The sequence below is a fragment of the Bubalus bubalis genome, chromosome 11, assembly GCF_019923935.1.
Source record: "Bubalus bubalis isolate 160015118507 breed Murrah chromosome 11, NDDB_SH_1, whole genome shotgun sequence".
Classification (NCBI taxonomy): domain Eukaryota; kingdom Metazoa; phylum Chordata; class Mammalia; order Artiodactyla; family Bovidae; genus Bubalus; species Bubalus bubalis.
In genome coordinates, this window is record NC_059167.1 from 23,064,463 (window position 1) to 23,091,186 (window position 26,724).

Consider the following 26,724-nt stretch of genomic DNA (forward strand, 5'->3'; position numbering starts at 1 on the left):
ATAACCTCGAGTCTTCTGTCCTTTCCCCAGGTTGAGCTGAACTCTCCAAGCCAAGGGACAGAAGGGCCGGAAATGCTCCAGACAGGAAGATCTTGTGGCTGGAAGGAGGCCACAGGAACAGGGTGGCTTGAAGCATACTCAGTGATCCTCAAAGGAATTCCCTAGTCATTGTGTTAAGAGAGCTGGAGGGAAAGGTGGCAGAGATCCAGGTCCCAGTACATATCTGGATTGTATATTGATTAGAACCTGCTTCATCACTTCGAAAACCACTCTTCATGGAACATTGAAGCCTCAGTACCAACAGCTTTGCAAGATTATGAGGGGAGAGTAGAGAAAGAAGTGAATGGTGTCTAAACTGCCTTCTCAAAATAGGGAAGCAAGATCTGTAGTAGTAATACTGTGCTGGAAAATGACAAGGTGGAAAAAGGCACCGTATTTGAGCAGGCATGAACTTATTAATTTATCTACATGTGGCCTATTTAACAACTTTTCTGACAGAAACTGGGGGCAGAAATCTAAAGTTGATCTGAATCCCTTATGACATATAATTCTAGACCCTGGGAAGATTCTCCTAGAAAGTTTGGCCCTGAGGCTACAAGATCTTATTCCCCCCCCAGAGTATCATTATGCTTTTTCATAACATCTCTCTGGGTGAGGCAATTGTTTAAAAATGTTTATATAATATATTAGGTTCCCAAAGTTTATAAACTAAAATAACTTGCTCCTTAAAGAAAACATTAATTTCTTCAGATCAATAGGCTATTAACTTAGTAAATTATGCAATCGTGATAGTTCAGGTCAGAGTGGTATTTTGAGTTTATTATTTTTCCTATCATTTTATTATGAAAAATTTCAAACATGCAGCAAAATTTAAAGAATTTTATAGTGAATACCCGTAAACCTAACAAGTAGATTCTACCACTAACATTTTATAATACTTGTTTTTATTACTTATCTATCCAACAACCCATCTTAGCTTTATGTTGTTGCATTTTAAAGTAAATTGCAAACATCAGTGCAGTTTCCCCTAAATACTTCAGCATGCATATAATTAAATATAAGCTTAGAATTTGTCCATATATTTTAAAAATCATGTTAGGGTTCTTTTTTTTTTCCCAGTGAACTTTATATGTGGTTTGAAAGTGTTAGTGATTTTTTCCAAATTATACTAAAATTAGAGAGAATTTAGTGTCTACATTTATATGGTAGCATGCAAATTTGTATAGTCAAAGAATATGGGTCATTATTTCTATATTAAATATCAGCTTTATTGAGGTGAATATGCATATAATGAAATCCTTTTTAATAATTTGATTTATCTATTTACTTTTGGCTCTGCTGGGTCTTCACTGCTGTGCTGGCTTTTCTTTAGTTGTGAGTGGGGACTACTCTCTAATTGCAGTGTGAGGGTTTCTCATTGCAGTGATACCTCTTGTTGCCTGCGTAGCACAGGCTCTATGGTGTGCAGGCTTCAGTAATTGTGGCTCCTGGGCTCTAGAGCACAGGCTCAATAGTTCTGGTACATGGGCTTAGGTGTTCCTTGGCACATGGGATCTTCCTTGCCCAGGGACCAAACCCGTGTCGTCTGCATTGGCAGGCAGTTTCTATATCACTGAGCCACCAGGGAAGTCCATACAATAAAATTCTTAATACAGGTATTTAAGTTATATATTTCCCTCCAACCACTGCTTTAGCTGCATCTCATAAGTTTGGTATGTTATATTTTTGTTTTCATTTTCTCAAAGTATTTTCTAATTTCCCTTGTTATTTATTGACTTGTTGCTCATTTAGAAGTATGTGAGTGTGTGTTTAATTTGTACACATTTGAGAATCCCCCAAATTTCCTTTTCTTATTATTAATTTAGATCAACAAGCAGAAGAAGGGATACATAGGGTGAAGTCCCAAACAAAGGAGCTTCTGTCCTAGTGGAGCTTGGAGCCCAGCATGGTGGCATAGGAGAGTGTTCTGGTTCCCCAGTGTGGAAGCTCTCTAAACACCTCTCTTTTTGAGTTTTTATGGAGGCTGAATTACACAGGCATAATTGATTAACTCATTGTCCACTGCTGGTTGACTCTATCTCTAGCCCCTCTGCCCTTCCCAGAAATCAGGGGGTGGGACTGGAAGTTCCCACTCTCTTTTCATGATTGGTTCTCCTGGCAACTACCACCCATCCTTAGGTGCTATACAAAAGTCAACTTCATTACATGAACCCCATTGTGGTGGAAACAGCTTGTTATAAGTAACAAGTAACCTATTTCACTGTGATGGCTCTGAAGCATTTTCAAAAACTGCTGAAGCTGAAACTCCAGTACTTTGGCCACCTCATGCGAAGAGTTGACTCATTAGAAAAGACCCTGATGCTGGGAGGGATTGGGGGCAGGAGGAGAAGGGGACGACAGAGGATGAGATGGCTGGATGGCATCACCGACTAGATGGATGTGAGTTTGGGTGAACTCCAGGAGTTGGTGATGGACAGGGAAGCCTGGCCTGCTGTGATTCATGGGGTCGTAAAGAGTCGGACACGACTGAGCGACTGAACTGAACTGAAGAGAGAAAATATTGCAACAAATGATGCTCCTGTTGTTCTTATCACTCAGAGAATTTCAAGGGTTTTGGAACCTGTGAGTTAGGAACTATGAATAAAAACTAAAGGCAATGGCACCCCACTCCAGTACTCTTGCCTGGAGAATCCCATGGATGGAGGAGCCTGGTGGGCTGCAGTCCATGGGATCGCTAAGAGTCGGACACGACTGAGCGACTTCACTTTCACTTTTCACTTTCCTGCATTGGAGAAGGAAATGGCAACCCACTCTAGTGTTCTTGCCTGGAGAATCCCAGGGACGGGGGAGCCAGGGGGCTGCCGTCTATGGGGTCGCACAGTCAGACACGACTGAAGCAACTTAGCAGCAGCAGCATAAATATATATATTTTGGCGAAATATATTTTGGTTATCTGAATGACCAAATATATATCTATATCTATATATATCTTCTAAATCACAATACTACGGTATATAATTTCCATTCTTTTACTTTCAACTGATTTGTGTCTGACTTTAAAGTGTATCTATTGGAGGCAACATATAGTTGGATCATGGGGGTGGGGTTTGTTTGTTTTGACTCTATCAGACAATCTCTGCCTTTTGATTGATGTGTTGAGTCCGTTTACTTTTAATGTGATTTTTGATAAGACAGGATATATGTCTGCCATTTTGCTGTGTTTTTCTGTATATCTTGTGGTTTATGTTCCTCTATTTTTCTATTACTGATGTCTCTATGTTAGGTATTTTTCTAGTTTACCATTTTAATTCTCTTGTTTCTTTTACTATCTATTTTGCGTTATTTTCTTATAGGTTGCCCTGGAAGTTGCTATTAGTGTTTTAACTTAAAACAATCTAGTTTAGACTGATGCTAACTTATATTGTTTACAAAAAAATTGCTCCACTATAGCTCCATTCTCTTTTCCTCCTTTGCACAACTACTGTTATACAAATTACATATTTATACATTAGAAGTCCACCAACACAACTTTAGATTTATGGTTTTATGCAGTTGTTATTTGAGAAAAAAATAACAAACACTTCCCACATTCATACTTCTAGATTTACTTCTGTATTTACCTTTACCGGTGCTCTTTACTTTTGCATATGGATTCCAGTTACCCTCTAGAGTCTTTTCAACTTGAAGAACTGCTTTTAGTATTTCTTGTAGGCTTGGTGTAGTAGTGACAAATTCTAAGATTTTGCATTTCTGAGAGTGTTTTAATTTCTTCAATTTTGAAGGATAGTTTTGCTGGATATACAATTGTGGATTGACAGCAATTTGAATACATCATTCTGTTGCCTTCTGACCTCCAGAGTTTCTGATTGGAAGCCAGCCTATAATTTTATTGAGGATGACTTGTAAATGAAGTCACTTAGTGATTAACGATTGAACTGAATTTGACTGAACAGATTTCCCTAAATAACCTGGATCAGTAAGTCTCCCAAGCTGTGTGTATGTGTGTGTTGTGTGTGTGTTGGGGCATGCATTCAGGGAATTTAAAGCTTTGTCTTAATGTTCACTTCCTGTTCACACAGAGCCTCAAGGTCAGCCAGAAGTGACAGCTTAAAGGTCTTCTTGGATTCTTCTTGGCCATGAGCAAAACTCTGGGAAGGTGTATAGCATTCTAGCCTGGTATACGTAGGACCTTTACAAAACTCCTTGTGGATATCTCATCACCCAATTTTTTTCTTTAAAATATTTTGGTCAGCCTTTTGTTAGCTCTACCAGGTAACAAGACCTTAGGCAGCCATGATGTAAACAATTGCCAGCAGCCTATAGGGTAGGGCTATTCACACAGACCAAGCTCTGAGTCAGGTCAAATAGTGACAATTCTCTTGCATGGGGCTATAAGGGACCTCCAAACCTTTCCAAGCTGCAATACAATGCTACTGTAGTTGTGAGATGGTTGGCTTTCAAGATTACTACACAGCTGGGGAAAGAATGATGGAATTTGTAAAAGTTTAATGCCACAAATCTTGCTGTTCTTACTGAGATTCACCTGGCTTTCTTGAGGAAAAATTTGCCAGATTTTCCAAGCCTCCAGTAATTTCCAGAGTTCTGAAAAAGTTGATTTTGACAGTTTTAATAAATATTCTTGTTGTTTTTGAGGAGATGCAAGCTGCCTGAGTGCCTTACTTTGCCATTCTATATGTTAAGTCTCCCAAGACTAATTTTTAAACATTGATTCAATATCTGTCTTTGTTATCTCCCCCTGTTCAACTCTGCAATTTTCTTTCTGTTTAAAATATTTTCACAATTCTAGAAAATTGATTATTTTATTTTGTTTTTAATCAACTTAATGCTTACACATAATTCAGATAATATCACTTGGTATTATCTTCTACTTCTTTAATTGAGCTTATGTCAGCCATCATATTTTTAATTTCCAAGAGCTCTTTCTTGTCTTCTATTTCTAATTCAACACATCCTACCCTTGTTTTTATATAATTTTTAATTCTCTGAGGATATTAATTATAGTAAGCACTTTCCTCCCTTACATCTTGTATTATCTATAATTCCTCAGTGTTCTTTTTATTAGTTTTTGCCTTCTTGTGTGAGGTACATTCTATGAGTTGGGTGATCCTTGGTTGTCCAGTCATTTTTAAATTATATAATAGAAAATAAAATTTACTCTAAAACTATAATTAGAAATAACGTGCATATGGTAAACTGGTGGGATTCACTGGGGGCTTATAAATGTCAATACATGGAGATATCTTCTCAGAGGTAGGTTGGTATTTACAGAAAAGACTTGTCCAATCTCTTGTCTAGTTCCTACACTCTAGAAGCAGGGCAGAGAAAGGGGCTTCAGCTTCACCATTTGACAGGTGTAATCCCTTGTTTTAGGCAATGCCTCTCACTTTGTCCTCCACTTTTATTTGAAGTCCTAAGTCTGAAACTTCTTTAATTCATTTTCTCCAAAATAAATTTTGGTCGTCGACTTGGATTGGAGATTGGTCACTTGGCTGTCAGAGTGAGAAAGGTGGTCCAACTATTTCCTATATTTCATGTAAAATTTTCAACCAATCTCCTGTTTTCATCTTCTCTGCTTTCTGTGATGTCTGGTGCTTCCAAGTCTCAGGAAATCTTTTAAGTGTTCTGCTGCTACACTACATTGAGAATACTTTGGCTTATAGTTTCCTCAGTTATATCTTGTCAATCTTCCATCACTTCCTGTCTTCTAATATCTTGTAGAAACCTGTTGATGTCTCAAAGAGACCTAATCTTCCTGCCCTTTGGGGTTAACCATTTTTATTATTATTAAATGGAAATAATTTCAGATAGATCATGAGAAAGAGTGGAGATTTAAGTGGTCAAACCTTCACATTAGAGACGAGGCCCTCTTTGTGAGCTTTAGTTCTTTTATCTCCAGTCGGGTAGTGAATTGGTGGTATTATCACAATATCAGCTTTGAGGGTCAGTTACACACACACACACACACACATACACTTATGCACATACTATATATAAAATTACCATACACCTAAAAGCTCCTCTCAGTGGTTAATATAATTTTTAACTATCTTTAAATCATCCTTTCAGGGGACTGAAAAAAGGTGGCTTGAGGCCAAGTATGATCATCATTATTACAAAATATAAGATGCTTTGAATTTAGTCACTATGGCTTCAAATCTTGGCTGTATGATTTGAGGCATTTTAACCTCTCTACCTCTCACTTTCTTTATGTCTAAAATGAGCACACTAATACCAGCTTCATAGGCTTATTGTGAAAATTAGTGAGATGAATGAAATGAATGAAAAATATGGCACATCATAAGAACCTAATAAATGTAAGTTTCTTTCCACTGTGGTGGGGGAGCAGGTAAAAAATGTAGGAAGGTTAGTGATTTTTCTCTATCTTGAAGGCTAAAGAATTAGTTCCATGATCTATTTGCCTTTGCTTACTTTACTGCCCATGTAAGAGGGTCTATGTGTATAAGACTAACGTACAGTTTTATACACAGGCCACAGCACTGTACATTTAAGTTTAAAATGATATTTCTAACCCTTTTCGAAATTGTTAGTGTTATCATTTGTTAGTATTGCTGTGGGGTGCTGCTAAAGAAAGAAGAGATGTTTGTATTACTAGCAAGTTCATGGCCATCAAATACCACATTTAAACTTTATTTTTAATGTTTCTTTTAAAAATCAAAAGTTGGTATAAGTATTACTGGTTTTAACTTTCAAGTATGAACAAGTATGTGCTTGTTGCATTGTCTGAATTTAGAAATTTGGAAATTTCAATCTGGCTCCAATTAAAGCAACTAAATACTGTTACAGGCAATTTCAAGTGACAAAAACCAATTCCCTTTCTCTACCATAAACCAGGAGTATAAAAATGACCAGAAAAATAAGATGCACAGGAACTCTGTCCAGATATAAATGCTAAGTTCTCTGAACACCTGGTGAGATGGGCCTGACTTCCTAGCACTGTCCACAGACCCAGAGGAAGCAGAGCTGGCCCTTCTTGTCCCGAGTCTGCTAGGAGACACAGTCAAAGGAACTCTGACCTGCAAGGGTCACTGAAGGAAGGCTGTGACTGTGCGATTATTATGGTAAAAAAGATGCCAGGAACTCAGAGGGTGTGTCTTGAATTCTGAAGCACACATCCCTGTTACATCATGCTTGGGCCACACGGGGTTTTCTTTAGTCTCAAAGGAATTGATTCGAGGAAGGCAACATGTTTCTATGTAGAGAGGCTGAACTCTGGACTTAACATCTCCAAAAGTGGCTGGTCAAGTGGGACTGGCTTGTGTAATGGACCGCATCCCTTGCCCTGTTCTGAAGGGTGGAGAAACTATTGCTAGTGGGAATCAACACACTGTTTCTTCAGAGCAGGGTCAAATTAATTCCCTCTGTTACCGCAGCATTCTTACTATTTCCCTAAAGCCTTCCTCCAGTGAAAAAAAGGGCAAAGGACAAGAAGGAAACACAAGACAGGATTTCAGATGACTTTATGGGTGTAACAGAGAGACAATAGAGTACCTTTCCTATCCTTTCCTTTAGGGCTTCAACTCAGTCTAGTTGGAACCAGTCTTTGCAACAAGCTCAATCAGATGGAAGGAAGCTGCAACTTCATATAATAACTCTCTCTGGTGTTGTTAGGGCATAACTGGGAGTTGTCAGTTTAGTCTTTTGTATTTTTAATGTTACTGTATCTAAATCTTACACTAGATATAAATATAAAGTGGTGCATTTATTACATATTGTTGGAAAATTAAGGTATTTTTAACCTATAGAAACAGGTTCATAGACTGAAATAATTCAAGAAATAGGAATCTGCAGGAGAAGGACTTTAAAAGGACGTGGGAAGAAGAGCTTGATAGCAACTGGATCGGATTTGGAAGGAGTCTAAAACTATCTGATCTCTTTGAGAGCCCATCAGATTTCCATTTGGGGCCTACTTTAAACATCAGGACTCCTGGCAGACTTGGTAATTATAGTGATAAGAGCTAACAGTTATTAAGTTCTTGTTATGTGCCAGGCACTGTCCTAAGACAGGTTATCCTTATATCAACCTTACGAGGTGAATGCTATTATTATCCCATTTAACCAATGAAGAAATTGAGATGCAGATCATGAAAGTCTACTGATCAACAGAGGGGCATGTCTGGTTGCCCATGTCCATGTCCAAAACTTTTATTTATACACTATTGAGAACAAGTGCACTCACTAGGCAGCCACTCATGGGATCTGATTAGAGGGGCTGCCAAAGGTCCCTAGTCAAAATTTTCCCTCTCTTGCTGACTTGTGAGGGTTTGAAATTCTCATTGGAATCAGACATTCAGGTAAAACCTGTGTCTCCAGCTGGTCTCCCTGTTCAACACAAAGTGTGTTCTATCAGGCAGAGAAACTTCTCCAGAATAAGTCAGTAGATAATCTTGCCTAAAATGCATGACCCTGAAGAATACAGATGAATATTGACCATCAAGAGGGTAGAAAACTGTCTAATGTAGATGTTCTCTGGGCTGGGAAATCTGGACAGGATGCTTTGTAGGGTCCAGCAAGGCCTAGCATGGAGCCCCTAAAGGAAGGAGGTGAGGGTGTTTAGTCTTCCTTTTTGGTCCTCATGCTAATGATCAGCTCTGTTAAGAATTTAGGCACCTTTTAAAGTATCCTAATCCCAAATAAAATTTTTATCTTTAATGTTGACTGGACTGCACTAAGGAATTATTTGCCACTTCTACCAAACTACTGACTTTCTCTCTTTTTTCCCCTGCCACACTATGAATATAGCTTCCTTTATGTTTCCCTGATTACATAAATAATGCCTGTTTACTATAAACAATTCAATAAATATAGAATTGTGAGGAATAAAGCAAACCAGCACTTTCCCAGAAATTCTGGGTAAGGGAACTCTTGATGTCAGGGACCACAGAGCAGAGTGGGAGCTGGGGTTAGGGGAGGTGGTGGGTGGTCAAAGCTCCCTTCTCTCCCTTGGGGCCCTTTGGAGGTGGGATGGGAGGCAAGTCCAGAAGATTTGGCCTTAAAAAGTCCTAAGCTCTTTCTGGTTCCATGCCTTTCCAATGTCAGCTTCAATCTGTCACCTCTCAGCTCCTGTCCCCGCCACCAAGCAGGGAACTGCTTTCTGGAATGGTATACAGCAACCTTGGCTTGGCCCAATTAGGAGGTACAATAATGTGAAAAGCCTCTCCTTTGTTCCCCCAGGGCACCATCTTAAATAACAACTCTGTTTTTTCCCCCTCCTTCCCAAGGAGTTAATCATGTTTTAGAAGTAAACGAGAGCTCTGCCTCATTACTATGGGACAAAAGCTTTCATCGCAAAGACAAGAGCCCACACATTGACGTTTTCTTAGCGCTCAGACAGAGTTCCTCTAATAGCAATGAGGAAGAATGGTTAGAGGTAACTCCCCTAATGACACCATGGATTCCTCTATACACAGGCAGGCAGATTCATCTCTAGGGGAGCCAGCCAGGACTCTATAAAAACTGGGACACCAAAGAGGAAGAAAGGCAAGAAAAAAAAAGAATGGAAGCAAAAAAACAAAAGCCAGGTTCAGTAACCCAAGAGCAGAGATTTTAGTCCTCTTCCAAACAGCTGCAGAATCTCCAGCTCACAGAAGTCATGTGATGGAGAGTGTGATTTGGGGGGACAGCTTGGGGGATGGGCCTAAAGGAATCCTATTGTTCTGAGCTTGGATTTATTTGGTGACCTGGAGCAGTTTTCTGAGCCATCATCTTTTAAAATCAGGATCAAGAGAGAGGACCAATTAAGGTGAGCCCTATTAAAAGACATTAAAAAAACCAACTATATTTTAAGATCCATTTCAGTCCAGATCAGTAAAGAACAACTTTTATGGAGTATTTGTATAACATTTACTGTGCTCTTTGGGGTTTCTAGCTAGAAGGGGTTAGACAAGGTTAACAATGAAGCAAAGAATGGCAACAAATATTAGTAGACTGCCAGCTATTTCTGAAGTGAAGCTATTGAATGCTACTTCTCTAGCTTAGATCAAAGTTGTTTGTTTTATTTAAATAATTAAAAACAAAAATGCTTAAATTTTTTGAATTTAAGGAATGTACCATTTCAATCATGTTAATGTCATCATCCTCTTGCCTGTTGTTGTTCAATTACTAAGTTGTGCCCGACTCCTTGAGACCCCATAAACCGCAGCACGCCAGGCCTCCCTGTCCTTCACTATCTCCCAGAGTTTGCTCAAATTCATGTCCCATTGAGTTGGTGATGCCATCCAACCATCTCATCCTCTGTTGTCCCCTTCTCCTCCTGCCTTCAATCTTTCCCAGCATCAGGGTCTTTTCCAATGAGTCAGCTCTTCACATCAGGAGGCCAAAGTACTGGAACTTCAGCTTCAACCTCAGTCCTTCCAATGAACATTTCGGGTTGATTTCCTTTAGGACTGACTGGTTTGATCTCCTTGCAGCCCAAGGGACTCTCAAGAGTCTTCTCCAACACCGCAGTTCGAAAGCATCAATTCTTCAGGCGCTCAGCCTTCCTTATGGTCCAACTCTCATATCTGTACATGACTATTGAAAAAACCATAGCTTTGACTATACAGACTTTTGTCAGCAAAGTAATGTCTTTGATTTTTAATATGCTGTCTAGGTTTGTCATAACGCTTCCAAGGTAAGTGTCTTTTAATTTCATAGTTGCACTCACTGGACACAGTGATTTTGGAACCCAAGAAAAGAAAATCTGTCACAGTTTCCACTTTTTCCTCCATCTACCTGCCATAAAGTGATGGACCGGATGCCATGAGATTAGTGTTTTGTATGTTGAGTTTTAAGCCAGCTTTTCTACTCTCCTCTTTCACTCTGATCAGGAGTGTGTTTAGTTCCTCTTCACTTTCTGCCATTAGAGTGGTATCATATGTATATCTGAGGTTGTTGATATTTCTCCTGTCAATCTTGATCCTGGCTTGTGATTCATTCAGCCCAGCATTTCACATGATGTACTCTGCATAGATGTTAAATAAACAGGGTGACAATATATAGCCTTGTAATACTCCTTTGTCAATTTTGAATCAATCTATTGTCCATGTAAGGTTCGAACTGTTGCTTCTTGGTCTGAATACAGGTTTCTCAGTAGACAGGTAAGGTGGTCTGATATTTCCATCTCTTTAAGAATTTTCCACTTGCCATCCTCTTGCCTATATTTCTATATATCCCTATCATGGAATACTATGCTGCTGTGAAAAAAAGGATAAGTAACTATATTTACATGGAAAGATTATCCATGATGTATGGATGATATTGTGAGCACACACATGTTTTAATATATGCACAGAAAAGCCTAGGAGATTATATACCCCTGGGAGATTTTCCCTTCTACTATGTATATTGCTTGCTTTTTTCCCCCACAAGCAAGCATTACTTTTATGTTTCCTGTTTCAGAATAAATAAGCAAAAACATTCTTTCCTTCATACAGATAGGGAAAGTCAAGTTAAAGAGAAAGTGAGTGTTCTGCCATACTTAGTCAGCAATCTAGCCAGGATATGCAATTTGTTGTTGCCAGATATTTCCTGTTGAGTGGCATAGACTGTAGCTGAATGCCACTGAAAGTAGATCATGCCAGAACGAAAACACAGGACCTAAAAAGGATAGATACTTTGCAATTAAATAAAACCATATTTAAAATAAGTGTAAGCAACAGCTGCTGAGAAGTGAATAACTTTGTTAATGTTATACTAATTCAACAAATATTTACTGAGTACCTCCTACGTCCTAGGTACTAAGCTAGACATTAGGGAAAATGAAAATGAATATGATGAGGTCCCTGCCCATAAGAAGCTAAATGGTAAGTGCCGAAGTAACCCAAGGCCTTGGGGATCCAGAAGATAACACAGGGAGAAAACACTTGCTTCCCAGCCCCTTGCCTCAGGGTGAATGGCAGTCCAAGGTTTTCATGGCATAAAGCCCTGTACTTCTAGCTTTTCCAGATTAATCAGATCAATGTATAAAAGAGGGGTCCTTGTAGATCATATGGATCATATATCCATTTAATCTTAAAATGAGCGTTCTCTCTCCATCAGAGAAGCAAGACCCCTTGCAGATAAACCAAAGGACCTCACCATTGAACTATCACATTTTTTAATTTCTCAAAATCCATTCTTGGCGCTCTAGTATCTTTTCAAACTCTTGGGCAGGTCCTTCTCAACCTGGCCCAACTCACTGCCCTGGTTTCACCTCTTACCTCCTCCCCTCCTGATTACTCCCCAATCTAACTCTGCTAATTAAAGATGTCAGGCATGCCTTACCTTGGGCTGATCTCTTTCACCTGAATGAATTTCATGAGAGGCCAGCTCAAAAGTCACCTCCTCTGTAAAGTTACCCTTCATCTCTGCATTCTTTGTCATTCTTCCCTCCCCTCTATTTTAAGAGGCCTTGATCACAGAATGACTCCCAGGCTTTTCCTCAGGCCATTCCAGTTGTTAAAATACTGAAATACTGCCATGTCATTTGGCAAATATCTGCGGCTCCTAAGGCCCTTAGGGCTCCACTATTTCACCAGCCCAAGGCTCCCCCGCCACGTGATCCAGTACTAAGGGATTACTGCCTGGCGCGGGGGAGGGGGTGCTCCAGAAGCCCCTTCCCCCATGGTCTGGCATCCATCCCGCCTGGTCCCCCCTCTTCAGGACCAGTCGTACAATGCTTGCACGGTCCTCCTGCTCGTCACACTACATTATGGTCAGTGTTTCCTAGCCTTGCCGATCCAGCTAGATTTTGAACATTATGTTTTATTCATCTTTGCTTTTTCCAGAGCTTAGTCCAGTACACAGTAGATGTTCAGTAAATGCCAGCTTGCTAAATGACCACATTTCCAAAATTATTACTAATCTCAGCTACTTATTTGATGCCACTTTTGAACTGGAAAGAATATTTTACAGCCTATCATTAATGATTAAGTGAAACTAAACCAGAAAATGTATTTTTATCACGGAAGAAATGACATCAAGTACTTCCATAAAGCTTCGTATGTAGCAAAGAAGCCATGGCTAACTAAAAGCTCAAAATGATTTTTTAATTGCTTTTAAGTCATTATTTTTAACTTACTCTTTATCTGAACTGTTTCAAAGAGCCTCATAAACCAGAAAAGCTGTTGAATGTGAGTTTCTCGCCTTTTTTTCTCTATAGAATAGTGGAGGTGAATAAGAAAAAGTCTGAAAGGAAACCAGTGAGAGGTTCAACAAATGTAAAAGGAGGAAGAAGAGATGCACAGGAGTAGAATCATCTAGAAACATGGAAGGTGGGCCTGAATAATCAGGACTGGTCTCTACCTAATGGGAGGGTATAAACCACTTTAATAATAAAAATGAAAGTAAAGTAAAGTTGCTCAGTCGTGTCTGACTCTTTGCGACCACATGGACTGTAGCCTACCAGGCTCCTCTGTCCATGGGATTTTCCAGGCAACAGTCTTAGAGTGGGTTGCCATTTCCTACTCCAGGGGATCTTCCCGACCCAGGGATTGAACCCGGGTCTCCAGCATTGCAGACAGATGCTTTACCATCTGAGCCACCAGGGAAGCCCCTTTAATAATAAAGGTTCTCCTTATTAGAATTTTCTGGCTGCACATTGGTACACAATTATGAACATCTAATGCATGTATTATTCAGATGCAAGTCACAGAAATGCAACTGAGACTAAATAAGAAGGAAGCCTATTGGCTCACATAACTGGAATCTTCAGGGTATGTGACCTCAGGCACAGCTGGATCCAGGGCCTCAAATGATGACCTCTGAACTTCCCCCTCTCCCCCTCATGGAATCTCTTGGTTTTGTCTCCCTCTGGGTTGACTTCACTGTCATTCTCAAGTAGGTTCCCTCTGGATAGTGGCAAAGATGGCCACCAAGAGTGCCAGGCTTACATTCTACCGATGTAGCAACTCTGATTATTTTAGCAAAGTCCCAGGTTGATTCTAAACTGACCGCTGCAAACCATCTCTACAGAAAGAGTGTGTAATCCCACCATTGGCCAGACCTCAAGCCAGTGGATACAGCACAGGCTGAAAATGGAAGAGAGGTGTCTCCTTATAGAAAATCAGGGCTCAGTCACTTCAGAGTTAAATCTGAGTTTGACTCCATTTTCCACCATTTATTAGTTGTTTTTGCTTCAGAGAGCCTATTTCCCCAACTGTAAAATCAGAGTAGTAATACCCATCTCATAGTTGTACTGTAAAAACCCATCTCATAGTATATTGTAAAGATAAAGTTTGTATAGCTCTCATCATGTTCCTGTTACAAAAATGGCTGACAGTTAATGTTATCATCAGCATTCCCAGGGGCATTTATAGAAAGCACAAACGCTACCCCACAAAGGCACTTTCTTACAGAAATGAGTAGGACAGAAGGTGCACAGCCATAACCTAGACGCAAACCATGGCATACAGCCTCATTTTTCAGCCCCCCTGGAGTCCACTGGCTTGCTCTTGGCACTTAAATAGAATCCCTATCTTCAATTTTTAAAATTCTTCTCAGCCCAATACCACATTTGTTTTCTCTTTACTGTACAAGTTCAATAGAATGGATAATCCCCCTTGTTCACCAAATCGATCACTTTCCAAAGTCTTAATTTCTAAGGTTTCTCAATATAAGAATGATGTAACTTGAACATGGCCAAAGACTACTTACACTTTAAGGCGAGTCAGCAATTAAGAATGCTAACTCTATTAACTCCAATAATTTTATTATTTCTGGCCCAGTGATAAAATCTGAGGAGAAATGGATTCAGGAAAGCCAGTCAATTTTAAGATATACCTGCAGAGTTGGACCTTAACTTAGTGAATAATAATTAAGCACAGCAACAACTAGTAATGGCCTAACCTCTTCGTGCCTTAATTCCTTCATCTGTAAGATGAGGATAATAGTACCTATCTTACAAAGATGTGATGACTGAATGGATAATTACATGGGACCATGTAAGTGGTTAAGCATTTGATGTTAGCTGTTGTTGTTAAGAACAGCTACATTGAAAACCAGTAAATTGATGATCTTACTGGTCCTTTGACAAGCAAGAGATCTTTTTCATTTTGAAAGAAAGAAAATTTAAGAGTTCTGGCCAACCTTACAGGTTTAGAGATGTATGAAGTTGGGAAGAGAATTCAGCAGTCTCCACCCCTAACTTGTCCCTTTGTTGTAAGCCTTGTGGGCCAGCTCTTTAGCCTTGAAAGCAAAGTGTGAAAGTGGGAAGATATCCTGTAGTTCTAGTCTGCTGTTAGCTTTGGGCCTATAATGAGAGTCTCTATCTACCTCTGAACCTCAAAAACAGAGACTTGAGAGGGAAAATTTGCCAAAGTTCAATTGCATATCAAAGAAAGCCACAGAGCCAGAAAGCTCCCTATGGACCCACACAGCCGCTTTGTCTACTGCCAAGCCATGGCCCTAATGCATGGATACGCCTGTAAGCCAAGAGCCAAAGCCACAAAGTTCCACCAGTTCATTTAGCCTTGGCATTTCAATGTACTGAGGGATCTGTTATTTGGGTTGTTGTCTCATTGTTAAGGGGTAAAAACAGAAACATGCTTGTCATCGGAAAATTGGTTTACTAAAATCACCACCACTACCCCAACCCCACCCCAACCCTATCGTGAGAATAGTTCCACTGCCTTCTGTGAGGAAGTGGAGCAAAGGCCAGCTTTTCCCCATTGGTGAACCCTGATCTCTTTGTGGTCATCCTTTCCCACGGACTCACTTGGATGGGCCAGTTCCTGCATCCCAGGGTAGGGGCAGCTCTATAGCCAATGTCACCAATGCTTGAACCTGGGCATGGGGTCTACTTCTATCTCAATCCCTGCCCTTCTCAAGGGAACCACTCATGATGGCTTAGTTTCTATTTCAATAGCCCTTCAATTCTTCCCTAATATCTCCCCCTCTCAAAAATTGTAAACACAAAAGGATTCATAACTCCTTCCACCATTGGGATTTGCTTATTTCTTCAAATGGTACCCCCAAATCCCATGACTATGACTACAACTTTTCTCCCTGGATAGCCATGATGCCTTGAGTTTTCAAAATGTCCCCAGTTGGACAGCTACATAGAGGACCCACACCAGAGAATTATGAAGTTGCAAACAGGAGCTTGTCATGCTTGGAGAAGTCAATTCCATTTGAGTCAACAAACACACACTGGCCATCTGCTCTGCACTGTGCCGGGACCTTTAGGATCGAGTCAGCCCTGCCTTCTAATTTAGCTGAACGCCTAACGTGGCAGGAAAGTACTACCTAAAACCACACTCAGTGGGAAAACAGAGAGCCTTGTGGTTGAGACAAATGCAAAGAAATGGTATCATCCAAGCCACACCATAAAGGACAACAAGTAGTATTTCTTCAAATGAAGGGCCTTCCAGGCAGGTAATACAGCCTGAGCAAAGAAAGTAAGGGTAGAAAGTTCTAGGCACTACCACACACTGCAACGTTTTACTGAAAGCACATAAATTATGAATAAAGAAAATGTACCTAGTACTAGTAATACTTCTTATCTGCAAATTCTGTTGGAATGCTTGAGATTCATCTCCCATGGAAGAGCTTTTATTATTTGAAGCATACAGCTGTGGTTTTGTTTTTTTTTTTTAATTTATGTTTTTAGACAGGAAAAAGCAGTCCTTGAGAAGCAGTGACTTATGCAAGGCTGGGCAAAGGTCAGTGTCCTGAACTTTGCAAGCGGCCAGGCTGGAGGCGGATCTCAGAATTCACGTTTTCTGCCATCATCATCAGACCACCCTGCCATGTAATAAAACCAGCCCCAGGTCTTGGTTTTGAACATCTGAAAGTGGAAAGAAATGTGACAGGTCAAAATCTCAGATTCCCTTGGCTTTCTAATTACTTGCAAATCCACATAAGGCTCACATATCACTCTCTTCTCATTTTGTCAGCATCTGAATTTGTTTGGTTGTCGTGTGAGTGATGAAACCTTAAAAGCTATGTTGATGTGTGCAGCATGTGGAAAACCATTCCAGGGTTCTCTCTGCCATGGAAAGGCCAGAGGTACATGTACACATTCTTATACACCCAGATAAACGGATCCGTCCACTTGTGCACACACTCAACATCACTAGACACTCATTTAAAAAAACACAACGTACTGTGTGCTTGATGGGAAGCCATGGGCTAAGTTCTCAGACACTGGCCAAGAAGAGATGGGATCCAACCCATCCCTAGACCACAGGAAAAATACTTTCGACCACAGAGCTGGCTGCAAAATATTCTTTTTGTAGGAAACAAAATGTTTCCAGCCCTGGGATTTTTTTTTTTTTTTTTAAAGGTCTTTTCACTGTTACTGAGTAGGAAAGGCAAATGCTTAAGCAAGAGGCCAAGTAAACATCTAAGGAAACCAAAACCAGGCTCCTTTGCTGGGATAGTAGAACGCAGAGTAAGTGAAAGGCATGCTGGACAAGCCCCAGGCCTTTCGAAGTCATGGGGGGCACAGCAACTCTGGCAACTATTCATGTGTTTATGACCCCAGTTTAATCCCAGTTCACTGCGGTTCCCCTTGTTAGCTAAGCAGACTTGGACAAGCTGCTTCACTTTTCCCAGCCTCAGTTCCTTAAGTGTCAAGAGTGAATAATAATAGTGCTAATATCAAAGGTTACTGTGAAGAAAAAAATAAAGAATATGTAAAAGTTGCACAATGCCCAGGGCATAGTAGGGACTCAAGAAATAGGATTTGCTAAGCTTGGTTCCGGAACTCTAACAAGTCACCAGAGAACTACCATCATAGACTATTAAAACCCAGGGATTCCTTAGAGATTAATACTCCAGCTCCTACATTTTACAAATAAGAAAACAGTCCTAGAGAGATGAAAAGTTTAAGTTGCTCAGTTGTGTCCGGCTCTTTGCTACCCCAAGGACTGTAGACTGCCAGGCTCCTCTGTCCATGGAAATCTCCAAGTGAGGATACCAGAGTGTGTAGCCAGTCCCTTTTCCAGGGCATCTTCCCAATCCAAGGATTGAACCCAGGTCTCCTACATTGTAGGCAGGTTCTTTACCATCTGAGCCATCAGAGATGAAAACGTGTGACCAAGTCATCCAGTTAGTGGTAGATCCTGAGCTAAGACCTTGAAGACTGGATGCAAAGATTAAAAAGAGTTAAAGTAATTCATATTACAGAGGATACCATGTGCTATCAGCTGGCAGTGGATCTTAGACCCAGTGTATCTAAGAATCACCTGGGCAATGTATAAAACATGCAGATATCTAGAACCATCTGATTTAGTCTAGGAGGGCCCAGAAATCTGAATGCTAACAAGTTCTACTAGTGGATTCCAAGAGGTATTCTTCTGACCACTGGTCAAGAAACATTACAAAAGGAAGTCATTAGCCAAATAAATATTAATAACTGTGCAGAGTCCTAGGGTTGTAGCCCATGGTTCAGCACAAGCAGTGTGGCAAGCCCTACCATAAATAATGAAGAATATTCCCATTGTACAAAATAGTAATTGAGGTAGAACATGGCACTGCTTCATCTTCTAGATCTATTTTATAGAAGAACCTGTGACTCAGAGTCCTCTGCCCAAGATCATGCATCTAATTAGAAACAAAGCTAGAATGTAATTCTAAAATATCATTACCTGTTTTCACAATGGAGAATCTTTTTTCTAGGTACTTAGAGGTGAAGACAAAGGGCTATGTATATATATTTGTTATAGGCTAGGAACTATGAATTAATTTTAATTGCTGAGAGAATAAAAAAATCATCCTAGCTTTTTGATGCAATAAAACGTAAAAGTTCTCCCACGGTGTGTCTGGGGCTATTATTCATTCTATCAGCTCCTTTGCAGGCTAATGGAAGAAACTTGGTTAGAAGAAAGAAGTAACAACACCATACGATGCTGGACATTTCAGAGACACCAGAAACTCTATTCACATTAGTGCACACCACCTGCTTCCTTTTCATTAAAATTCTGCTCTTCTAATATAAAACATATATCTGACCCCAAGACCTATAAAGTTCTGTGCGTCATCAAATAACCGCACAAGTATCCTCTTTAGTGGTTACTGTGTTAAAGAATTTGGGAACTTCCTGGACACAGCCCAGATGAATCAATATGGGGTTGGATTCAGAGTCATTGGAAAGGATGGAGTCTCAGATATTCCCAGCAGTACGTAAGAGGCTCTTAGCAATTTCTGGGGGGTTCACCCCCACAGACTAGAAATGATTACTCTCTAATTCTTGGCCCAATATTGAAGGATCTGAGAAGGTACACAAATATAGCACCCCCACTTCTATTTTTCTTTGATGAGTGCTTTAAGATAACGATGATCCCCCAACAGAGTCCCTTCTGAAAGCTGTTAAGAAATGTAGGCAACAAAGCACAGTGAAAGCCTTAGCTTTTTGTTTGGAGAAAATCAGTAATGTATTCTGCAGTTGGATGATGCCCATCCTCTGAGAATCTCAGAAGGCTCCTATTCATTAAGTTGGTAATGGTGGCCTTAGAAAAGATTTATTATGACTTAGATCAATCTTCGGAGAAGGCAACAGCACCCCACTCCAGTACTCTTGCCTGGAAACTCCCATGGACGGAGGAGCCTGGTAGGCTGCAGTCCATGGGGTCGCAAAGAGTTGGACACGACTGAAGCGACTTAGCAGCAGCAGCAGCAGCAGCAGCAGATCAATCTTATGGGGCTTCCCTCATGTCAGTAAAGAATCTCCCTGCAATGCAGGAGACCGCCTGTAATGCAGGAGACCTGGGTTCAATCTCTGGGTCAGGAAGGTCCCCTGGAGAAGGAAATAGCAACGCACTCTAGTATTCTTGCTTGGGAAATCCCATGGACGGGGAGCCTGGAGGGCTGCAGTCCATGGGGTTGCAAGAGTCAGACATGAGTTAGTGGCTACACCACCACCACCAGATCAATCTTATAGTCATTATTATTGGCCTTAGAAGGGGATAATAGAATTCTCCTTATAGAATCAGAGGTGGAATCTGAATTAGTATCCAGCTACATAGTTAACCACTTAATCATCCTGTCCTTCCTGGATAGAATTCCAACCTTCAGAGCTGCTCCTCTACTCCATGACATCAGTGCATTCAGAGAATGCCAACTCCTCTTCCACGACGAGGAAGGGAGCCTGCCAGGCTTCCAACAAGGGAGAGGCAGGGTCTGGATACGTACATACAGGCCATGAAATATTTCAACACACCTCTTTTAGGTGTTCTGTGGGTTTCAAGCCCCCAAGCCCCCATGAGGCATTATTTCCAGCCATTAAAATGTTTCCTGAGCTTAGATACATCTGGAAAGTTTTGGAAAATCCCACAGGAAGGAGACTGAGCCAAGAGAACTCCTTTTCTCATGCCATTCAAGAAGCACTGCACAAAATGTTTGCCCTCTAAGACAGCCTAGTCCAGAAACCCAACTCTCAGGACTGGAGAATCATGGCAGACAGAGGAGCCCTTTGGGGAACAGAACCAATGGAGACTATTTAGGGTCTCATATCCATGTGCTAATCAAAGAGCTAATGTAGATCATGTCAGTCAAGGTCCATCAGAAAAATGGGACTTACCCCAGGTAGTTTAAGAGAGAGAGTTTAATGTTGAGAACTAATTACAAATGTGTTGGAAGAGTTTGAAAGGAGAATAAGGAACAGTGAAGCAACATAGAGACTAACAAGAGTAAGAAGCCACCGTCACCCCTAGGGCTGGAGTAACAAAGGAAGGGGTGCTGCTGTTAGGGCTCAGAGGATAGAGCTGCCCATCTCCAGCTCTTCACAGAGCTGGGTCCACAAAGGGATTGTGCTCAGTTGCTCAGTCATGTCCAGCTCTTTGCAACCCTACAGACTGCAGCCCTCCAGGGCCCTCTGTCCATGGGATTCTCTAGGCAAGAATACTGGAGTGGGTTGTTCCAGAGAATCTTCCTGACCCAGGGATTGAACCCATGTCTCTCACATCTCCTGCATGGATGGGTTCTCTACCTCTAGCACCATCTAGAAGCCCTTACAAAGGGATCACGGAGGAGGAATTGGGGTCATTGGAGACATCACTGGAAAAAGAGAGAGGGAGGCAGAAATATGTGGCTTCTCCCATACCTCTGTTCTTCATTCTCCCTCCAGGGCCCCAAACTAAGCAGAATCAATGGAAAGGGAGCTGGGAAAGGCAGATCACATGGTTAGTTCCCTGTGGTATTAACCTGAGCAGAGGAAAGGCAGGGAGTGTATCTGAGAGCAAAGAAGGAATTGACTGGCAGGACCCAACAAGGCAGGGCCTCTTGATTCCCAATTTGCAGATAAGGATCTTCAAAAAACAAAACTTTGAAGCCTAAACTGGTAGTTCTCCAAACTGGCTACTGATTCTACACCCCTAGACCTGAAGTTTGCCAGAATTCCCTGGAGCAGGAGATACACCTGTCCTCACTTTCCCCAACATGTGTTTCTAAACTTCATTTCCTGCACATTCTGATGACCACTGTCTCTTTATGGAAACCAGGGTTCTAAAAGAAGAAAATAGCACTGAAGGTTGGGAAGAAGGGAATGATGGGCTGGAAGAGATGGTGCAGGGTCAGCGGGGGTAAGAGAACATTTGGACCTAAGATTCTGCACAGTTATAAAAATCCCTTCTGATCTCCATCCTGACGGCAGTCACTGAGGTCTGGTGGAAGACAGGAAATTGCTACTCTGTCCCATAAGTAGGGAATGGCGTGTGTTCTGGGCAAGGCCAGGTCTTGTCCCCCTCCCAGGCTGCTCATCTCCTGGACTGGCCCAGTCTGTGAGTAGATGAACAATAACCTCATTTACTCACTTATATCAGAAATGACCCTCCTTCCAACCTCCTTCCAGAGCCAATCACTGTGCTAGAATGCTGTTGATCCTGCCTCCTAGTCATTGCATCTCTTTTCCTTCTTCTCCATCTCAGTGGCCACTGTTCCCATTCAGGCCCTGATTTCTTTGCATTTTATTTCAAACACCTCCAAACCCATATAGTAAACTCCTGCTCAAGAGCACCTTGCAGAGTATAAATCTGATGTCACAGCCCTGCTGGAAGTCTCTCATAGGGGCTTCTAAGCCTTCAGAGTCAAGTCTAATCTGTCCTATCTTTCCTTGCTTTATCTCTCTACACAGGCCTCAGTTCCCCCCACCCCTACCCATTGCACAGACACCCATATCCTCTCCCCAGTAGCACTACAGAAGGACCATTTGCAGTTCCTGCTCTGGAGCCTTTGTTCACACAGCTTCCTCAGCCTTCTTTCCCACCTACCTGGCCAGTACTGATATGCCTTTCAAGTCTTAAACATTATACCCTCCTCTGAATCCTCCCCTGACCGTGTCTTCGCTGCTGAGGGTTCTGAGCGTCCCAATACTGATGACCACTCTGTCCTCCACGGAAGTTCCCTCAGTCCCTTCTTGTATATATTGATATTTATGTCTGTCACTCTCTACTAGGCATCTTCCTTCTGCTGTATGGCTTTTTGGGGCGGGAAATCAGACTCATTTGACTTCATATCCCCAGCATTTGGCACACACACCTACCCGGCAAAGATCTGAAGGTAGAAAAGGAAGAAGGGAGGAAAGGATGGCAGGAAAGGGGAGTGTCAAGTACTTAATGGTCTCGTCCAGATAAAAAGAGAAGAGTTATAAGAGGATCCATGTCTACGGTTAGAGCAAACACAAAGGACTATTATTACAATTGCAGACTCTAGAAGATTTATTGCGAAAGACTTTAAAGCTGTAATGTATACCATTTCTTAACTGAGGGAAAATATTCAATTTTTAGGAGAAGGAAAAAAAAAAGTGACCAAAACTTCACAGATGCTATGGCCGTCGCTCAGCCAACTTGTCTCAGTGGGTTTTCTTTGCAAATACTTGGCTTTTGGACAACCACAGTGTGTAATGAGACTCCCTATACACAGGGGTCCTAGAGACAAATGAAGCCTCTGGTAGAAACCTCTGCTGTTTAATAGGTTAAAGGCTGGCTTCTGGGAAGAACTATTCTTCTCCAGGCAATGGGATGAAATGCTGACATGCTCTTAGCAAAGGCTGTCCCAGGGATCTCAGAGTGAGGACTATAAACACATAAGGTTAGTCGCAGAATGTAAGGTTAGTTACAGGTAGAAAGTGGAGACCAGTCACAAAGAATAGCCTAAGTTTCCATGTGTGGCCATATAGGACAGTGTGTCTGGAAAGAATACTGCCTAGCTATAAACAAGAGAGAACAGCATTGTATAAGCATGCCTGTGGAAGGGGAAGGGGCCACACTGGATCTATTGCACTTGTATTTTAGGGAGGCCCCCGTCAGAGAACACAGAACTGTCAGAGTCTTCCCATTTCACTAGACAGTGACCGAATCTTCCTCAGCAGGGATAGAATAATGTTTTCAGAGAGGAACAGACAACTCAGGAAGGCTGTAAATGTAAAACATGGCATTGACTACTCCGTGGGGAAAGTGACTTTGCAAGGAAAGTGTAAAGAGGCAGAGATGGCTTATATGTCATGCTGTATCATCCATGAGAGAAGGGATGTCTCTGCCACTGTACCTCCTGGCCTGCAGGTTCCCACCAGAAGAGACCATGAACAGGTGGGCACAGACTGTCTCCAGTGTGGGCAAGACTCCACAGAGACTATCTTTTTTGGCTTTGACGGAACATGGCAGAACACTGAAGCCAAATCAGAATGTGAAAAAGAAACCGGCTGGAAAGGCCAGAACTTAGCAGTTGAGAGAGGAAGGGCCAGGCTGTCCCCTGTCTGGATGGTGAGGTTCAGAGGAGCTGAACATGTCCCATGGAGCTCATTCTTCCTCAAGGGTGTTCTGTAGCTACCCAGCGCCACATCATCATAGGAAATAACTAGGGATTATTATACAAAGCTCTCTCAAGGCAAAGACTCAGTCTATTCTTTGAAGGTGTCATTCTCCCTGGTTCAAACATTGAAGGTGGCCACACCACAGTGACTGTTTGGAGAAATGTTCTGCAATTCCTTCCAAGGAGTGTGCATGAATAATCTTATATTAACATGGGGTTCAGTATAGGATGGGTTTCCCTGGTGGCTCAGACGGTAAAGAATCTGCCTGCAATGCAGGAGACCTGGGTTCGATCACTGGATTGGGAAGATTCCCTGGAGAAGAGAATGGCAACCCATTCCAGGATTCTTGCCAGGAGAATTCCTTGGACAGGGAAGCCTGGTGGGCTATAGTCCATGGAGTCACAAAGAGTCAGACACAACTGAGTGACTAACATTTTCAATATAGGATAATGGTTAAGAAGAGAGGGCTGCAAGGAAGAGAGTGTGTATGTATAGGGGGGCCACCCCTTGGAAGCCATGTGATTCAGAGCAGTTTTTAAAAAACTCTGTAAACCTCAATACCCTCATCCTAAAGTATACCAAGTAATACTTCTCTCATAGAGTAGTTGTGAGGCTTGACCAGGAAAATGTCCACAAAGTACTTACGAGAGTGACTGGCACAAAGGAAACTCAATATATGGTTGAGAAGACTGAGCAAAGCAACCAGAAAGTCAGGGCTGTGCTGGGTGATCTGTGCTCAATCCCTTCCCAACACGCCAGATGCCTCACTTCTAACGTTTACAGGTTTATATTGATGCGTCTCTTTCTGGAAGTGTGACGCACAGGGAATTCTGTTACTTAGAGTCATGGATCATGATCTCGGCTCAGTCGCTCACTGCCAGTTCTGAGTCGAGGATTCAGAAAGTAGGCATGGGTAGGGCCACTGTAGCTCGGCTCTCCAAAGGTGTTCGCCAAATCATGATCCCTTTGGTAACAATAAAACACGGGTCCAAGACTCCAGCACACATGTTCTTTGTCCTAGACGCCAGAACTCTTAAGCTTTGCCAAGCCAAGCAGGGAAACTTTCAGAAAGAGACCCTCTGTGGAAAAATCTCTGCTTCAAGCATTTGAACTGTAAGGCAGTTGCCAGCAGTCATTGACTGGTTTAAAAATCCGAAGGTGACTGGAGGGGTGGGTGTGGAGAGAGGATCAACAGGGTAGGAAAAAGTTGAGGGAAGGAAGGAGTGAATATGTCAACTCTGGTAACTGAAAATTGCAAATTACTTAGATCAGCAGAAATCAGGAATGCTCAATGAGTTATACTGCAGTTGACAACCAATCATGCATTAGATAATGTTTAGCATATCATAAAATATTATGGTCACATAATCAGACATATATATTCAAATAGAATTCTAGAGACATACTTGATTCATTTCCCCTCACATCTCCATCATGCAAATGCTTTGTCTGCTTCCCATACCCCTACACCTAATTTCATAAGCCATTAAGATTTTGGAAGGGTCTGAAGCCCCACCCCGTTTGCTGCTCCAATTAGACTGAAAGGCAGACCAGCATCACACCACGCAGATCCCTGGAGAGAAGCAGAGGCCACAGGCTCAGGCAGGCACACTCTACCATCCACAGCAACCAACCAGACAATGAGTTCTGTAAGTTGGATCTCCTTGGTTCATATATGTGACAAACTACGTTTTTCAAATCATGTACACAGACAGGGCAAGGAGCATTCTAAATCAGTCACGTGCCAGAAGTCACAAGCCAAATAATGGCAAGAGTAAGAGAAAAAAGCAAGAAGCAGCCCATCATCTACTTCCTAATGTCCCTGCCCCAGAGCAGAAGTGCTGTTCTAATATGCAATTCAGTAACTTTGGAGGTAAGCTCAATGACACTCAAGATCCAGCCATCTCCAGGGAAAAATCAGACAGAAAGATAATAAGAGCTATTTATTACAAGCCAAAAGAATCATCACTAAGACAAGGCTTCATTTTCTAGCATCTCATTTCATTCCTAAATTAAAAATAAATTCTCTCACCTTAGAGAATATGGTATAGCCAAAAACACTTAAGCTCCAGAGTTAACACAAACTTGGCTTCAAATCTCATTACTACTACTGGATATACAGTATTATCCTCTTAGCTCAGTTTATCTATTTGTAAAAAGGAAGATGATGAGATGTATACTAAAAGGTTCTTGTCGAAGTTAAAAAATGAATGTGGAATTATAAAATCTGATACCCACAAAGAACTTCCTTCCATTCCTGGAAATTAAAGAAGCTTTAAATTAGTGTTGCCTAGAGCACTGAAATGGAGAAAGGATATTTTTCATGACCAAACAGTGGCACCCCAAGATGGTAGAAAACAGGTCCCCACATGGGCTACTTCTTGCCTTCTTTGCTGTCTCTGTCCCACTCTGACTTCTCAAACTAAAGATGCAAACACGTAAAAAATGTAGCTATGAAGTTTCTCCCATGTTGAGAAAACCAGACACACAACTCCAGTACTCAAAAACCACTGAGCACATCTAGCCTGTGAAGATAGGCAACAGGAAGCTCAAGATTTCAAGGGTGACCCTCTATGAGCATCAAGGGCGACCCTCTATGAGCACAAAAGGCCATTTGCAGGAGAGGGGCAGAGAGGTCAGCCTTGTTTGCAGGATGTTGTCTGTAAGTTATTCAACTGCAAAGTCCACACTCATGGTGAGGTTCAACTTGGAAAAAGTCACTTATTCACATGCCTGGGCCCAAGCATTTAAAAGGCTGATAATTCACTGCAATGCGGGGTGGGATGGTACCCTTCAAAAATATTTTTCTGCAGAGTTCTGTAGAAGCTTTCTATACACCACGGAAAATCAGAGGGAATATAAATATCACATCGCCTGCAAACATAGTAATTTGACTGGGTTGGGGACTTTTTTGCCCACTTTTCTTACTAAAAGTTGGCAAAGTGAAAATAGCGACAAATTAGAAGTTCAGAAATTTA

At 41.5% G+C, this 26,724-nt stretch overlaps 1 protein-coding gene across 4 annotated transcripts in view; it reads right to left on the reverse strand.

Moving 5' to 3' along the window:
• Positions 1-26,724, reverse strand: part of RAD51B (RAD51 paralog B) — a 617,639-nt gene that overhangs the window by 20,215 nt on the left and 570,700 nt on the right. For 2 of the 4 annotated variants that reach the window (XM_044924813.2, XR_006542661.2), the window contains one exon: positions 16,527-16,783. The exons of the other annotated variants lie outside the window; for them this stretch is intronic. In XM_044924813.2, the coding sequence (XP_044780748.1) occupies positions 16,703-16,783 (81 nt within the window). In that variant the 3' untranslated portion in view covers positions 16,527-16,702. Of the gene's footprint in view, positions 1-16,526; positions 16,784-26,724 lie in introns of those variants that run through there. 4 annotated transcript variants of the gene reach the window in all.